This window comes from Centropristis striata, chromosome 17 (genome assembly GCF_030273125.1).
Source record: "Centropristis striata isolate RG_2023a ecotype Rhode Island chromosome 17, C.striata_1.0, whole genome shotgun sequence".
NCBI classification, from domain to species: Eukaryota; Metazoa; Chordata; class Actinopteri; order Perciformes; family Serranidae; genus Centropristis; species Centropristis striata.
The window spans coordinates 5,577,543-5,595,365 of NC_081533.1; the positions used below are offsets into that span (position 1 = coordinate 5,577,543).

General features: G+C 37.3%; 2 protein-coding genes across 2 annotated transcripts in view; one reads left to right on the forward strand and one right to left on the reverse strand.

Moving 5' to 3' along the window:
- Positions 1-11,792, forward strand: part of svep1 (sushi, von Willebrand factor type A, EGF and pentraxin domain containing 1) — a 145,544-nt gene extending 133,752 nt beyond the window's left edge. Inside the window, exons 45-49 of the mRNA XM_059355222.1 lie at positions 1,159-1,329; positions 3,696-3,791; positions 5,912-6,007; positions 6,573-6,666; positions 11,497-11,792. Of these exons, the coding sequence (XP_059211205.1) occupies positions 1,159-1,329; positions 3,696-3,791; positions 5,912-6,007; positions 6,573-6,666; positions 11,497-11,527 (488 nt within the window). The 3' untranslated portion in view covers positions 11,528-11,792. The remainder of the gene's footprint in view (positions 1-1,158; positions 1,330-3,695; positions 3,792-5,911; positions 6,008-6,572; positions 6,667-11,496) is intronic.
- Positions 11,793-11,841: 49 nt separating this feature from the next.
- Positions 11,842-17,369, reverse strand: txn (thioredoxin). Its single transcript, XM_059355266.1, has 5 exons — positions 17,213-17,369; positions 15,078-15,182; positions 14,664-14,729; positions 12,946-13,011; positions 11,842-12,254 (listed from the first exon to the last, which is right to left on the reverse strand). The coding sequence occupies exons 1-5, from the start codon at positions 17,234-17,236 to the stop codon at positions 12,192-12,194; spliced, it is 324 nt and encodes a 107-aa protein (XP_059211249.1). The 5' UTR covers positions 17,237-17,369; the 3' UTR covers positions 11,842-12,191.
- Positions 17,370-17,823: the final 454 nt, after the last annotated feature.

Here is a 17,823-nt window from a genome sequence, read left to right on the forward strand (position 1 = left end):
CAAGATAAATTATCTAACACTTCTAAATCTGAGTTTCCCTCTCTCTCTCTCCCTCTCTTAATATTCAACCATGATGTTAAAATATTTTAGATGTTAAAATATTGTAGATGCACAACAACAAAACAACCTCCTCTCTCCAGCTCTCACTGTTTTTTCCACTGTGTCTCCTCTCATGAGATTTCAGAATAAGACTCCCCTCTAGGATTCTTTACATAATGTTGTCGGACTCTTCAGATGAGCGTTGCCTTCGCAGCCTGTTTTTTTTTTGTCTCACTCAAAACTCAACCACTTTTAAAAACTGTCTCCATCAGGCAAAGGTAGAATGTAACTAAGTACTTTTATCAAGTACTGTACTTAAGTTCAAATGTGAGGTACTTTTTTGAGTATTTCCCTTTTATTCAACTTTATACTTCTACTCTGCTACATTTTGAGGTAAATATAGAACTTTTTACTCCACTACATTTAGCTGCCAGCTTTAGTTACTTTTCAGGTCGATATTGAACATAAAAAACATGATAAATTTCAAGTTATTAGACATTTTTCTTTAATTAAACTTCATAACAGTATATTAAGTAGTTAAAATGGGCCCTAGCATTACAAAATTAAAACACTGCTTATATAAATGCACCAATATAAATAATCTAATAATACATTTGGAATATATATAACAATCTGCATAATGAGTAATGTTACTTTTGATACTTTAAGTACATTTTAATGCTGATACTTTTGTAATTTTACTTGCAGGACTTTTACTTGTAGTGGAGTCATTTCACAGTGTGGTATTAGTACTTTTACTGAAGTAAAGGATCTGAATACTTCTTCTGCCACTGAAAAAGTACCAAAGTTTCCCTTTAAGGTTGTTGTTTGGATTGTTTCAATTTGAATCTCGTGGTAATTATTGCCCCTTTTTGAATTATTAAGTCTCAAAAATCATGACATCAGGAAAGGTTTCTTCAGAAAGTTTTTATTAACAGTCTCAGGAAAAGATGAGCATAGTCTTCTCCTCTTGTGCTGTAAGGTGTTTCCTTTATTTTGTAGACCTGCAGCTTCCCCTCTTTGCTCCAACAGCAGGTTGAAATGTTGGAGAGCTTTTAGCATGTTGAGTCGGCTGGAGGAGCCAGAGAGATGTAGAGTAACTGGTGGGTTGTTGTTCAGGGGTGTCCTGTGGCCCCCCCCTCCACGTGGCCAACGGGGTGGTGCGGGGGGCGGTCTTCCAGTTCGGGGACGTGGCGGCGTACTCGTGTTTTGGCGGCTACGTGATGGAGGGCGTCGGGAGGAGCAGGTGTCTAGAGAACGGCACCTGGACGCCGCCTCCCACCTGCAGAGGTAGAGAGACCAGACGGACCAGGACTCTTCCTGCTTCCTCTCACTATAACAACCTGTACTACACCACCACGCCCTGCTGCTGCTGCTGCTGCTGCTGCTGCTCCGCCTCTTTATTAACTGCTTCTCTCAGCTGCTGCAGACACACATCTCTCTGGAGGTTATTAACGTCTCTGTGCCTCGTCTCTCTCTCTCCTCTGATGCTTCGTCTGCATGTGCTCACTATGCAGAAGTAGCCAAGAAAACATTGATATTAATAACAGGACACAAGCTTAATACAGGTGCATCTCAATAAAGTAGAACAGCGGTTCACAAACATTTTTAGCCGTGCACCCCCTTCTAAGTCCCAACCGTGTTGACGCACCCCCAATCCCCCACACTTTAAAAAAACCCAAAATGCAATAAGCTTTTTTATAGCCATATTAAAGGCGGCATGTTTAATCATGCTCAAATGAGAACACACATATAATAAAATAATCACCATCACAACAATGAGGTCTCGCTTTTGAATTAACCTGAAACACAGTTTCAATATAATGCAACAAAGTTATGAACAAGCTTCCACTTTTGAGAGCAAAGAGGATGATGACAGGCTCAGGATCAGATATCAGATATCAGATTATAATATTTTGAGCCGCATTGAACAAAAATTGCAGCAAGTTTAAATGAGCGTGGAGCTAAAACAACCCGTCATCATAACACAGGCTGGAGAAATGGAAGAAGATGACTTAATATTACAAAAGACCAATTTTAAAAAGTATGTTTAATATGGAAACGTTCCTCTGAAAAGTATCTCCATCTATATGACTCAGTACTTGGTTGGGGCTGTTTGACTTGAACTACTGGAAATGGACTTTCCATCATATTCTAATGTATTGAGATGCAGCTGTAGATTAGAAACATAAAAATATCTTCCTTCTAAGTTATTTTAATCAGACAATAGTGAAGAAAACTCCTCTTGCTGGGGACGGAGGTAACATTTTGCCTCCTGGCTGCTTTGGAAATTATTTTCATTTTCAAAAAAAGAATGTTTATGTTTAATACTTTACCAACACTGAACAGACACTTAATTTTAAACTTTAATTCTAAACCATTTCTTCTGACTCTATAATGATATATCCTGTTACTGTTGAAGAGAATGATTTTTTCCATGACAAAAGATTTCTGCCGTATCACCACCCCGACCTCTACCCTTAAAATATTCAAAGAAACATGAATCACACTGATGACCAGTGGTGACGCAGATGCTTTGGCTTTAGTGATGGGTCTTTAAAAGCTTGTATTAGTAATAAAATATATGAAAAGGAATAAATACATTTGAAAACACATTTAAATAAATACAAATAAATGCAAAATGACAAAAAAGTTAAATAAATGGGCACATTTGAAAACATAACAAAAATGTATAAAAAAATAAATACAAAAATAAATACATGAATGAAAAAAAATAAAAAAAAATAAAAAATAGGGATTCATTAGGAAATTAAATACAAAGAGGAATCAACAAAAATGTAAACAAATGAAAAGCAGAAATAATATTTTTTTGTCACATTTTATCAGCTAAATAATGCCTACATTTATTTATTTTTTATTTTAATAGCATATTTATTTATTGCGTCATATTCCATATTATTTTAGGGTTGACATGTTTGCAAATATCCTGTCATTAAGTCTATTTAAAGTTGTATTTCCTATCCGTGTATTATCTTATACCATTAGATGTAAATATTCATTATGCGTCATGTTGTATTTTTTTTAAAAAGAGCTTTTAAAGCTTTTTTAGGGATCAATGTGCTGCTTTGTTTGTTTGAGACTGTTTAAATCACCAGGAGCTTTATTACTGCAGGTTTATTACGTATGGTGAAACTGTTGCTGTTTTAACAGTAAAAGGCAGACTGGAACTGGCTTCATCAGCTATAAAACTATAAAGCAGTGAACATCACACACACAATTTACAAACGTGATATCGGAGCCTCCATATTTATCGTATTCATCGTATTCATGAGCTTCTTCTGTTGCTGCAAATTTCAAGGGAAAGGCAAACGGTGGACATGCAAAATGAAATTCAAATGGCCACTTTTACATATGAACGTCTACATCCTCAACAGCTGCTCCCCACACACACACACACACACACACACTGTGGTTTCTGTTGATGTCTCTGATACGTTGCAGTGAGGAATTTAATCTGCTGTGTGTGAATGCTCCCTCTGTTCAGTGCATGACGTTCCTGAAACTCTTCTTTCCTCATATTTCTCTCGTTTCGTTCATTCATGACACTCATCTTGTGTGTGTGTGTGTGTGTGTGTGTGTGTGTGTGTGTGTGTGTGTGTGTGTGTGTGTGTGTGTGTGTGTGTCCTCTCCCTCAGCGGTGTGTTGGTTGCATTGCCAGAACGGAGGTGTGTGTCAGCGGCCCAACACTTGCTCCTGCCCCGAGGGCTGGATGGGCCGACTCTGTGAGGAGCGTAAGTATCTAATGCTACATAAACATCAGTTTAAAATATTTAGAAAAGACTCCTGGAAAACTATCGTGTCACACCTGCTCACATCTAAAGACAAGTGTTGAGAGTTTCTAGTCTCACACTGAGATTTTATTGTGAGATTAGACTCTCAATCTTGCAGGATAACTATTTACAAACTACAACTAGATTCTTTTAGCAGTTTTTTCCTCATCATGCTCTTAGTAAAAACTGACTAACTGGAGGAGAAGCAGCTTTTGGCTCCAGCTGCTCTAGTGTGTGACTCAGTGGTTTGTGTTGGAAAAAACAACAACAAAAAGAAGAGAAGACGCCACAAAATGCCCCTCACAAAGCTGAAAAAGGGTTTCTGTTTTTATCACATGAAAAGTTAATTTTTTTAACAGTAAAAATAGATATAAGGAAGAATAAAGGAAAGGAACATTTATACATGATATATATTTATGTCCTTTTTAATTATAATGTGTTAAATTGAATAATTATATGTATCAGCTCTATCAAATTTCATTTAGTTAATCAGACTATTTATTACTTATTTATGTATACATTTATTTATACATTTTAACTGGGTCTCCTTACTGTTCTCTTTACTAAGAAACATCTCAATATATGACATCACTATATTTTTATTTAGCCATTATTGTGATGTTCCTTTTTCCTGTGGAAGTGGTTTTACTGGAACCAGTCTGGAACCAGTCTGAACTGGGGACCTTTCCCCCGCTCATCTATTGGTTGGTGATTGTGTTACGTCACTGAGACTTGAGATAATATCAAACACGTTTGATATGATCCAAACCCAAGACTAGGAAGAGACTGATATGAAACAGAGCAGATTACTACCTTAAACTAACCATGGAGATGACGGAGCGCCGTGACTCCAGTAGAACTCCGCATAAATCATGAAATACTCAATGGACAACCATGGTGACAGGATCCTAAGTGTGCTGCAACTCAAACTCAAACAAACACTCCGACACACACACGCAGGAATCGAACCCGCTTGCTAAGCAGGTTTGTGCAAACAATAGTGCAGCAACAGGGTGAGAGAGAAAAGAGAGAAAAGCTGCTTTCAGCTGAGACTTTGAGGCAGTTATTGTCATTCTTTGTTCTTCGACAAAACGCAATCAGACAGTTTAGAGACGTTTTGTGTCACTCAACACAGACATTAAAGGAACAATAATCAGCAGCATTTAAACTTTACGCTGCTCTCAGATTCATTTCAACTCACTGAATAACTCTAATAAACTACTGAAGAAGAATCCTGCCGTCTTCTGTCATCCTCTGTTTCTACATCTGTGGAGGACAGAAGCCACCCCAAAAAACCCCAATATATTTAAAATAAATACTGAATAAATGCAAAAAAATTATTAAATAAATGAATAAAAAAAAAATATATATATATATATAAATATATATATAAATACATTAAAAATACATTAAAAATAAATGTAAAAATGCTTTAATTAAAAAATATATATCAAATAAATGGGAAAAAATTGAAAAATTATAAATATAAAACAAATACATTAAAAAGCATTTAAACACATCGAAAATACATGTAAAAATTATTTCATTCAAAAATATTTTAAAAAATAACTATTAAAAAACTTTTAAAAAACAACAACTTTGAAAACACATTTATATAAATTCAAATAAATGCAGAAACAATAAAATAAAAATAAATGGACATTAATTAATAAATACATTTTGTATTTTCTTTGACAAAATAAAAATGAATACCAAATGAATACAAAAATAAATAAATGAATGATTAAATAAATTAAAGTGCAGTGTGTGTTGATTCCAGTTTTCTTTGTTTTATATCATTAAAAATTTGAATTCCCTTTGAATTTTTGGGTATTTGTCAGCCAGAACAAGCGAGTTGAAGATGTCCCAAATCTATTTATAACAGATAAAAATAATAAAAATGGACTGTGAATTTAAAGTCCAACAGCTGGAGTGACTTTGCTCTTTCTGCAGCTGATGTGTTCTTGTAACTTCAGAAGGATTCATCAGTGAACAGCTTAGATCTCTTCATGTCCAAAGGCTTTGACTGATGAACTGAGGTGACTTCCTGTTTACCCTCCTGTCTCCTGCTTTAATTACAGCCATCTGCATCCTGCCGTGCCTGAACGGCGGCCGCTGCGTGGCTCCCTACCAGTGTGAGTGTCCCAGCGGCTGGAGCGGCACGCGCTGCCACACTGGTGAGTTCATGAGATCAGAGAGGAAACCAGTCACCTGCTGGGAGCGTCACAGCACGCTGACGGAGGCTGGAGAGAAAAAAAAATGTATATGTGTGTATGTATAGAGAGAGCTGGGATTCCCTTTACGTCACTGTCATTATCACCAGGTGACTCCAGAGAGTTGTGACGCCAAAGTCCTCCCTTTACTTATAGAATGACATTTTGTTCATTACAAATCAGTATATATATAATTTTTTAATTATAATTTTTTGTATGTATGTATTTATTAAAATGTGTTTTCTAATGTATTTATTTTATAAATAGAATTATGAAAATTGAACAGTGAGGAATAATTCATTTAAAAATAAATATCTCAAATATATAATATATATATTTGAGATATTTATTAATTTAAAAATAAATATCTAGGTAACAATAAGTGTTACCTAAATATCTCTAGAACTCGTTTAGTAGAACAGGAATCGACTATTGAAACATGAAAACAGGCAGAGTTTCCTTTCTGTACGAGTGCAACTTCCTCATGGACAAAAACCTCAGTTTTGTGTGTGTGTGTGTGTGTCCACAGCTGTGTGTTCCTCACCTTGTCTGAATGGAGGCCGGTGCATCAGACCCAACAGATGTCACTGCAGTCCTGGCTGGAGCGGACACGACTGCTCCAGGTGATTACAGTAGAAAATGTTATTTATTTATTTATTTTTAAGTAAAAACTGAGATTGTTTTCTGATTTTTCCTAAATACATATTCTAAAACTTCAATATAATAGTTTAAATAAATAGGAGAATAATTCTAAATTATTTCACATAACTAATGAATGCATTTCTATCCAGTCACATACATGTATATATAAGCAGCCCATTTGGTGCCCTAGGCGAGATCCACCCACCACACTTCAGCACCTTCATGTTGAACAGCTCCGCTTGCTGTTTCACGAGGGTGGAGCTCCCGTTGTTGTTTGCCCATGGTGCCAACCAGGTTATATAATACAACTGTCTGTCTGTAGAATTATTAACTTACAAGTCAATTAGCAAAGACGCTAACAAAGTTAGAGACAAGAGAGACAATGAAAGTGGAAACCGTGCGAAAAATGTGCTTAACTGTGTTAAGTTAGCGTTGCTTTATTTCAACCTAGCTATCAAGCTAATACAAATGAAACGTCTTCACACAAAAAGGCATTTAAAAAAAGATGACATAACGTTACCTTTATATTGGGACTTCTCCTCTTTTCTTGTCTTCTCTTTCGATACTGAGCACCGGAGAGCTTTGACGGCCGTTTCATCTTGCAAGATTTATCAAAACATAACGTGTCTGTCACTTGACCTGACCTCTGTGAGAGTGATCTGACCGTCTAAAGGGGGGCAAGGCAATGACCACACGTCACATGACTCAGCACCACAAGTGACATTGTTTATCTGTTAATTTTTTTTGTTAATATTTATTATTTTCAAGACAGAACACGAAGCGAGGGGACGACAATGGGCATCGAAAATTGTATTTATTTTTTATTTTTTCCTTCGAGGGTGACTGTCAGCGCCCCTCCAGCAGATGGCGCTCTAGGTGACCAGCTATGTCGCCTAGAGCCGGCCCTGTATATATGTATAGATACGTATAGATATAGAAGGTAACTGTTCCTGTAACTGTTGAAATAGCGGTCTGTCTTAGCTGGAATACTCTCAAAAAAAACAAAATACTACAGTTTGTTGACACTTTACGCAGGTTTTTAAGCATGCAGCAGGTGTGTCCTCAACTCAAGTTCCATGTTGTTTTGGTGGAATAACAAACAAAATGCTGAAACTTAAGTGAAACTTTGACCCTTAAATGTGTCGAAAAAGCATTACTGCATTACTACATTCCCCTCATGTCCTGCATTTATTATAATTTAAACAGTCTATGGTCCTGCGTCACAAAGGCCGTTTAAGTATTTAAATTATTAGATTTTTCTGCATGAAACTTATGCTTTCCTTAAAAAAATGCAGTTTATTGTCGAAAAAAGTAAATATATGGAATATATATATATATATATATATATATATATATATAATGTAATGTAATTTAAAGGGCACAAGGTAACTGTTCATGTACTGTATTATAATGTGCATATATATAATGTATAATATGTATTTTTAGAATCTGACTTATTTTGTGACATTGTGACTGTTTATCAAACCATCTCAGGAAATCTCTATTATCAGTCATTTCTGAAAACAGAAGACCTTTTTTTGTTAAACAAATGCTTTGTTGTAATTGAAACTTAATATGAAAAATATAAAAGCCATTTTTGGGCTTTATTGTTAGGACAGAGTGAAGGGGAAGACATGCGGGAAAGAGCTCCGGGCCGCCCGCTTACGAGGACAATGCCTCTGTGGTACGCGCTCTACTAGGTGTGCCACCGGGACGGCCCCCTAAAAAAAAAAAAGATAAAATATTTTCTTTAAAAAATATTAACATATATGTATTTGTATATATTAATATATCACATACATATTATTAAAAATATATATTAGAAGTTTGTGTAAAAGGCCTCCCGTTTGAAAGTAAATATATATATAATCATAAAAATATTATATAAATATAAATAAATAAAAAATTCCAGTCCAATTACATTTTTACAAGATCAATTTTTATACTACGCGATATTGATGCAACATAATTGATGTTTTTTGAAACAGGTTAGGTCATTTAGTACTTTTATTTTTGATGTTTGACTTTAATACTACAGTTGCTTGGACTAAATAATAATAATAATAATGAGGTTAATTTGAGGAAAACATATGTGAAGATGAACATTTAGTGGAAAATCTAAATCCTACTGGCTGCATATAAATATTCATAAGATATTTAGCAGTTTTAGTTGCACTCTCACAGGCAGAACTATCACTCTGCTTTTCCCTTTTTTACACTGCGGCTCAAAATGAAACTAAACACCAGAGTTAGGAGAAGTCTCATATGAGTCATCCACCCAGAGCAGTAAAGGATTAATCTCTCAGCTGGAGAAGCTCTCGCCTGCTTCCCCTGAATTATGAATCATTACGTAACAATCCTGCGTCTGTTGTTGTTGGTTATCCTGCCGAGACGTTTCCACGATGACTGCTGCTGAACTGACTTTACCTCTCACCCAGAGAGAACAAACAGGAAACAGTTATTAAATGAACAGGACACCAGAGCGTCCCTCTGCCTCACTGCTTCCAACCTACACGTTTTACTTGTTTATCCACATTTACATTTACATTTAGTCATTTAGCAGACGCTTTTATCCAAAGCGACTTACAGGAAGAGTAAAAAGCAAACAATCAAGGTATAGTGCAATAAGAGCTATTAGTGCTAGTGACAATTCTTTGAGGAGTAGACTTATCATGTGGTCTAGGAGAGAAGATGCTCTCTGAAGGTCTTCAGGAGGTTTTAAAGGTAGAGAGGGACGCCCCTGCTCTGGTAGGAACTGGTAGTGGTTCCACCAGCGGGGAACAAGAAGTGCAAAGAGTCTGGATTGCCTTGGACCAACGGGGGGCAGAGCCAGGCGCCGTTCATTGGAAGAGCGCAACGGTGGTGAGGTAGCATATGTCTGAATCAGGGCGTTCAGGTAGGTAGGAGCAGTACCGGAGACAACTTTGTAGGCCAGCATTAGAGATCTGAATTTGATGCGGGCTGCAACAGGTAGCCAGTGGAGCTCAATGAGCAGCGGAGTGACATGTGACCTTTTTGGCTGGTTGTAGACCAGGCGCGCCGCCGCGTTCTGGATCATCTGAAGCGGTTTTACTGAGCAGGCTGGCAGGCCTGTCAGGAGGGCATTACCCACATTTTTTTTATTGTTTATCCACATTTTAAGTACCACTGAGGCACAACAGCTGCTGTTTCTTCTCTGGTATTTGTGACTCAAATAGCGTTCTGTCTTAGCTGGAATACTCTCAAAAAAACCCCCAAATACTTCAGTTTGTTGACACTTTACGCAGGTTTTGAAGCATGCAGCAGGTTTGTCCTCAACTCAAGTTCCATGTCGTTTTGGTGGAAAACTAAATGCTGAAACTCAAGTGAAACTTTGACCCTTAAATGTGTAGAAAAAGCATCACTGCCATTTGTGTCTCATTGGTTACTGGTGATGAAATGGAGAAGTCAGAGTGAAACAATGACTCAGTATTGCAAAAATAATGAGAATCTTTCTTTCAAAATAGTGAGTTAGGGTGGGTCAAGACCAGCTGCAAAGTGAATTTTCCTCCACCACGTTTGCCCTGTTCTGACCACAGATTTTTCAAGTTATTCCCCACATTTATTATTATTTAAACAGTCTATGGTCCTGCATCACAAAGGCTGTTTAAGTATTTTAATTATTAGATTTTTCTGTATGAAACTTATGTTTTCCTAAAAAAAAAAATGCATTTATTGTCGAAAGAAACTGTAAAAACAGTCATTATCGTCAGAATTTAAACTTGCCACAGTCCTTGAACGGATCACAGGTGAAGTCAGAGTTCAGGCAGCTGCAGACTGTCTGAAAACACCCTGAGAGTCATTATGACGAGGAACTTTATTTGAAACAATGACTCAGTATTGCCAAAGTAATGAGAAGCTTTCTTCCAAAGTACTGAGTTAGGGTGAAGTTAGTGAATTTTCCTCCACCACGTTCGCCCTGTTCTGACCACAGGTTACTTGTGTTTTTTCCAAGTTATTCGCACTAGATGTGATGCTTTGTTCCTGTTGTGGAAGCCCCACATGTCCTGCATTTATTATTTATAGTCTATGGTCCTGCATCACAAAGGCTGTTAAATTATTTGTTTTTTCTGCATGAAACGTATGTATTCATTATATATTTCATGTGTCATTATCGTCAGAATTTAAATTTTCTGACAGTCCTTGAACGGATCACGGGTTACGAAAGTTTTGGATCACGGGTTACTAAAAATTGTGATATTTCTGTCAAAGTCTCTTTATTCTACATGTCTCATTCAAAACGTTGCCAAAAATAAAGTGTTTGTAACAACTAGATCCTGTTAAAAACATGAAATTCTGCTCCTCAGAGACACTGTGGAGACATGATTGATTCTGCTGAGACCAACGGTCATATGACAAATATTCACTGAGAATCTGTTTACACAGAGCTGAGAGGAGAGGACAGGAGAGGTTGTAAAAATGGAAATAGTTCAGTATGTATAGCATGTGCAGAGAATTTTTTTCTCTAACATTTGTGGCACTTGGAAAAGTGTTGAATATATACATTTTTAAAAATGATTTATAATTGTTATTCTGCACAAAATACATTGGAGTTGTTCCCACTTCTAGCCATGATTGTGCTGATTCCAGAGCTGCAGGACTTCTATATTGCAGTGAATACAAGGCAACAGTGAGTGCAGCAATAAGCTGTTCTTCAGAGGGTTAAGTACTTTAAAGCAGTGTGGCATTTGTACACTTTCTTCACCATATTCCAGTCAACCTTTTTGTATAAAATGGGCCACAAATTAACCAGTGATTTCCTACATGACTGAATATTTCCTCTGTCTTTGCAGGAAAAGGAAATCGGGATACTATCACTTCTAAAGGTTCCACTCCGCTCCATGTGAATCGTCTTATGAAGGGAATTCTTGTATAGTTAACTGACTCTGTAAACCCATTCATTCTCATCTCTCTGCAAAGGCAAAGCAAGAACCATTTTGTAAAATAAAGCTGTATTTTTTCATATAGAGACTCAACAGTATTAAACATATGCTGCTATATACTTGTACGATGTGTAAAAACTATTGATGTGTTTGTCCAATGTATATGTGTAAACTATTCTCACGTTTTTATTAAAGCATAAAATGCCTCAGCAGCTTCTTTACTGACTCAGCGACGGTAATGAGAAGCGTGCAAACTTCTTGTTGCTCATCTTTATTTATTAAATCCACCGTGTTGAGCACAACATACAAAGAAAGTTCAGGAGTTAGTCAGGAGCAAAGCCAATTTCATAGAAAACGGAATCAAAGATGGTCATCAGGTTTTAATCTAATTTCAGCAAGACAGTGGATAAACACAGACAGTGAAGTGACAGGACTGGTTGTCACCAACATGATGAGAGCAATAAAGTATTATTCTGTGTGGAATAGGAGACCTGATGGTTACTTAACATCAAACTTTAATTTCTAGGCATGTACAGAGGTCAACAGTGGCGACTGTGGTGTTTTTATACAATGAGTGTGTGGATTGGGTCGCTGGGTCACAAACTTTATCTCAACTTTTCCAATCCTTCTTTCAGCTGTGTTTCGTTAGCGCCAGAGAATTCGAGCACCTGAAACAAAGAGCAGACAGAAAGATATGAGACCACTTTAATAATCAATCACATGCATATTAAGATGTTTACATTTTTAATTCATTTAAATGTCAAGTTTATACCCCAAATACATACAGCTTATGCCATCATAATTCTTCAAAGTTTTTTTCTCCACTGAACAAAGTTTGACTTGTTGAATATTATTGAACTCAGAATTAAATAAATTCTGAAATAAAAAAAGGTCCCCAAATAAATAAATGTTTTCAAAAATAATTTAAAATTTACTTTTATTTCACAGTAATATCTTTAACCATGGTGACTTGTTTATATTTATTTTAGTCATTAAACAATTGACTCAGTCGTTTAACTATCAAACTATGTTGAATCATTTAGATTTATACTTTGTTTTATTAGTCATTTATAAACTATGTTGACTCATTTGTTTATTGTCCATTTACACTTACATAGAGGATTTATTAATTAGCGTTGACTAATTTTTATAATTATACTAACACTTATTTTAGGATTTTTCAACAAAAATATTGTATTTATGATTGACAAATGGCGTTCCACTGACTTGTGCTTAGACCCCTCTTTAAAACTGATTAATACTACAAATTTGGAAACAAAATCAGTCTCAGCAGGAGTTGGTGGAGCCCAAAACTGGAGCTAAATGTTTCCATCTTCGCTGTATGTTTTCCATACTAACCATTTTTCCATTCTTATAAAAATGAAATGTGGGCATGCATTGGACCGCGCAGAATGCGGCGACGTCCTGGAAAGAGCAAAAGAGACGACAGTGAGATGGAGTGATCAAAGCACAGCTGCGCCCTGATTCAGGACTGTAAGGTGAACAAAGCAAACAGAAATATACATTAAAAGGAGCTGTAGAGTCTAGAAGACCTGTCCGCTTTAAGGAGGAAAAACTATAACTTGGGAAAACAAGGATCTAAAATTAAAAATATCAAGATTACAACGGAGACATTTCTGACTTTTTAGTGCTGCAAAAAGCTTGGCCGTCATTTCCTTTGGATATTCATGCCGATTCCACAACAGCGTAATATTAGCATCGCTAAACGAAGTGGGAGGAGACACTTGAGACATTGAAAACAATGATGGTGGAAGATCTGCACATCCTGCCGTTTCTCTCTCTAGAGATTCTACACACTCGAGCAAAGTTGTTCTACATTTCGCTGAACATGATTCGATTCCTGTCGGACTCAATTGAGGTGTGTTTGATGATACCGGGCTATTAACAGAAATAAAAAGTTGTATTTAATACCAACATGACGTTCTGCAACTGTAGGGGCAAACTTTTAAACTTCAGTGTTGGAGGTAACTAAAAAAAATTACAGTAATCAGTTACAGCTTTATAATTATACTTCAAGGTATGGCTGCCATCTTCGATCCACAATCTTGAGGAAGTGGCTCCCATCAAAAATTGAAACTTATGGTGAAGGAGAGCATGTGGGCAAAAAAAAAAAAAAGGTGGAGCTTTCGTCCGGCGTGTCCCCATTGTTTAGCTCAGCCGCCGGACTGTGAAAGGTGGAGGCGTGGGGAGCAGCAAGCAGCCAGAATGACGTCGCAGGAGTTAATTAAGGAGCGGATCGTTAATAAGAGTAAGAATGAATCGAAGCGGCACAGTCCTCCTGCAGAAGTCTCTCCCAGCTGCAGAGCCGGAGGGGATGTTAACCCCTTAGCCTATTAGCAATTTGCAGACTGGACGCTAACAGCTAGCTCTGTAGCAGTACAGTGTGTATGTGCTGCTGCTGCAGGAGGTGTTCACTTAGCGATCTCTGTTTGTTTACAACAAGCACCGGACACTCTGTGTACAGTTAGTGATGCCGGTTAATTCAAGTTGGCGGTTTATGATCAGTGGCTACTCTGTGCATAATTAGCCATGCTGCTATGTTTTGATCAGCTGCTGACTTTGTGCACAGTTGCGTCTCCCGTGTTTAATCCATCGCTTGTGTGATCACGGTCGAAACTGCAGAAAAAATTCAAAATGCATGTGCAACTCTGTTAAAAAAAAGTCTGTTGGTCCAGTCATATATTGTCAGTGTGGTTTTCTTAAAATCTTGTCTCGTCTCGTGAGCTGAGTATCGTCACACACCTACTTAATGCCTGAAAATGTCCAGAGTGACGGATTGACGGAGGACTTCTCGCTCATAGCCGTCTTAACTCGTCTGATGCGACATACCAGGAGACAAATATTTGTTGAATGTGTGATTGTGTAATCTAAACAATTTTCAACAAGTATAGACAAATACAAACATAACCCTGAACTTGAAAACTTTCAGATTTTCAAGAATTTGTATGAATCCCGTTATTGATATTTCGCACTTCTGAAAAGCTATGTGAACGGCTGCCAACTGCAGTTGTAGGAAACTGAAAAAACAAAACACAACCACAACAACACAAACTTACATCTGCTTCATCCACGTCCACCTTCAAGAAAATCACGTTCTGGTTCTCAGGAGCTTCTGAGAATTTCTGCAAGAGAGACGATCAAATGAGCCTCATGGTCTGCTGCCACGTGATCGTGAGAAATAAATATATTGATGCATCCCTTAAATCTTGCCATTATTATTTATAAAAGTTGAATCTAATCTTCCAGGACCCAGTGACATGAAAATATATTTTCCTATTTAAATCATGGTGGAAAAAATGGAGGGATTATAATATAAATATACTGATACTATTCTTCCTCTAATTCACAACTAAAACTGTGTGTATGCACAAAGAAAGAAATGTGCACATGCAGGCTTTTCTCCACATTTATAAAGCTGCATGTTTCTGCTCCAACAAGACAAGTTTTGAGAGACAAAATCATCCACTTACTTTAAAATGTGGTGCTATCATTCTACAGGGGCCACACCACTCGGCTGTGAAATCCACCACTATCAGTTTGTCACCGCTCTCCGCTAAGATGCTCTTGAATTCTTCCTACAGAAATTGAAAAAAGGAAACACGTGTAACTTGTACTGTACTTCTTCACACTGATTCTTTGGTTTACTCTGGATAAGACACAAATCAATAGGTTTAGACGATTGGACAATACATGTTCCTTTAGGTGTTGAGAAATGATCCTACTTCTTCATCAGAATAAACAATGACTAGCATACAATGCATTGCTCAACAGGATATAAAAATGAGTTGAACATACAAAACAAACAATACAGCAGTAATGTTACTAAAAACATACAAAAGGAAAACACTGACAGGACACGTTTTACTGCACACTTTTACTTTCAGTACAGTTTGCTGAGACTACTTACAAAATAAAAGCTTTGAATACAGAACTATTACTTGTAGGAGTATTTCCCTAGTTGGGTACTTAAGTAAATAATTTAAATACTTCCTCCAACATCTCTATTTGCTTATGAAATCACATATGATATTAGCACACTATAATTAGAATCAGAAGTACTTTATTGATGCCCAGAGGGCAAATTGGGTTGGTTCCAGCAAAATAAACAAACTAAAAATAAACAGACAAAAAACAACAACAATCAATACTGCAACAGTCAGCAGGTGACAATACATTATGATAAATTCAGGTTGAGATACAAGTGTCCCAACGTGATTAAAGGTCCCGGTTCAGTCTATTGACTCAACATTATGACGCTCTATAACGTTGTGTATTAGAGTACAAACATATGTCCTTAACCCATTGGAGTCACAACGTAAAAACGAAGCAGCATGGAGCCCTGCTGTCAACTTTCCTCTAAAGTTTTGGCTTTTCCAGAAGTTTCCATGACCCATTTAATGCATCAACTCTTTTTCAGCAAAGGTTAAAAACACCTCGACCAAGTGTAATAACATGATTTTACTTTTTTTGCACTGATTTTTTTAAATTTTGCAGTGTGCATTCAGCATTTTTTGTGTTAACTGTTTTTTTGTTATTTCCTTGTGTGTTTTTATCTGTTCTTTTGTGTATGTTTGTTTTTTTGTAATTTTTGATGTTTGTTTTTTGTGTTATGAGTGTGTTTGTTGTAATTTTGTGTGTTTTTTGTTTTCAAAATGTTGATCCAGTAAGTCAAAATGAAAAAAGATAATAATCAGGTCATATAGGTGAGGTTGTGCCGAAAACAATGATACCAACACGTCATGAAAGAAGTCAAAAACCGACAAAATAACAAAGAGTTTACTCGTTTTGTTATGAGAATAATGTAATGTAATGTGACAATAAATTATGATAAATTCAGGTTGAGATACAAGTGTCCCAACGTGATTAAAGGTCCCGGCTCAGTCTATTGACTCAACATTATGACGCTCTATAACGTTGTGTATTAGAGTACAAACATATGTCCTTGAAATAGCCATAAACTGGCGTGTTTATGCGGAGTTGACCCGTTTTGCTATTAGAATAAGTTCTGTTAATGGACAGCCCGGTACCGTCCCCGCCCCGGCAGGACGGGCCTGGCCTGCTGTGGACTGCCCACGATGCAACGTGATGCGGTGGCCGCTTGTAGCCGCCAGCTACAATATAAAGCATTACTACCATTACTGCTATATCCACTATTGACAAGTCCCGTTAGAATGACGCAGCGCGGTGAACCGTTAGGACCAACGGCCGTTTCCAGGGCAACTGAACCGTTATATTCCCGCTTCTCTCCAAGATGGCAAAGTCCACCGCCACACACACACACACACACACACACACACACACGGTGGCGGCTGACGTCACCAACCGAATCAATGAACCGAGCCAGTCAACGAACTCTGAGCCTTGTTTACAAGCTTCACACTTCATAATTAGTTATTAAAAAATAGGCTAATGTATACAACAGCTACACTAAACCATAGAAAATTAACTCCGCAACGGTGGAGAGGGTCACGAGAGAAGGAGGGGGGGGGGGGGGGGGGGGGTCGTAACCATCTACCGTTGGTAAGCTAAAAAAAACATCAACTAACGTGTTACAAGTACGTTAACAAAAGGCAGAAGCTGCAAAATTATCAAAGACTCAACTCACCAAAGTTTCCACGATCCGAACCATGGTGGCTGTTGTGTGAACGTGTCTCTCGGCGCTTAGAGTGAAAGGAAATCCCTTTTTCCAGCAGGCACACCACGTTTTATGGCGGCTGCGTCAACAGCCCTCCGCACCACGGCGGAAACCGGCGCGCTTAAAAAAATAAAAGCTGGGTTCAATGTTGCACGGCGTTGAAGCGGTGTGTGTGTGTGTGTGTTGCGGCTGTGAATGTGTGTTTACTGTGCTTTTGTGTCGTTCAGATTTCACAATAATATGTTACTTATGTTCATTTTGTACTATGCGTTTCAAAGCTTTCTTTAATATAGACGTTTATTGTGAAGGTCACCGGGGACGTAATATTTTCCATTTTTGGTGCTTTACGCCCCAAATGCTCTGGATCGACCATACCCTGATTCAGTGGGTTAGACCATAGACTGTATATAAATAAGCCAAAAACTGAGTCAGTGGGTTGTTTCCATTTTATTCCATTTTCCATCAGCCCAACTAAACGGTACTTGAACATTATAATGAATCATTTTGTGTCTCGGTCAATGTATTAATCTGCGTGTTGTTTTTTTTTAATCATTTGGATGAACAGTCGATATAGAAAAAGG

Bases quoted from the DNA above. Each gene is read 5' to 3' on its own strand.
- txn (XM_059355266.1), bottom strand. From the start codon at position 17,236: ATGGTTCGGATCGTGGAAACTTTG. The intron at 15,183-17,212 runs GTGAGTTGAGTC...CAATTTCTGTAG, and splicing joins TTCGGATCGTGGAAACTTTG to GAAGAATTCAAGAGCATCTT. The intron at 12,255-12,945 runs GTTAGTATGGAA...TCTTTGTTTCAG, and splicing joins TTTATAAGAATGGAAAAATG to GTGCTCGAATTCTCTGGCGC.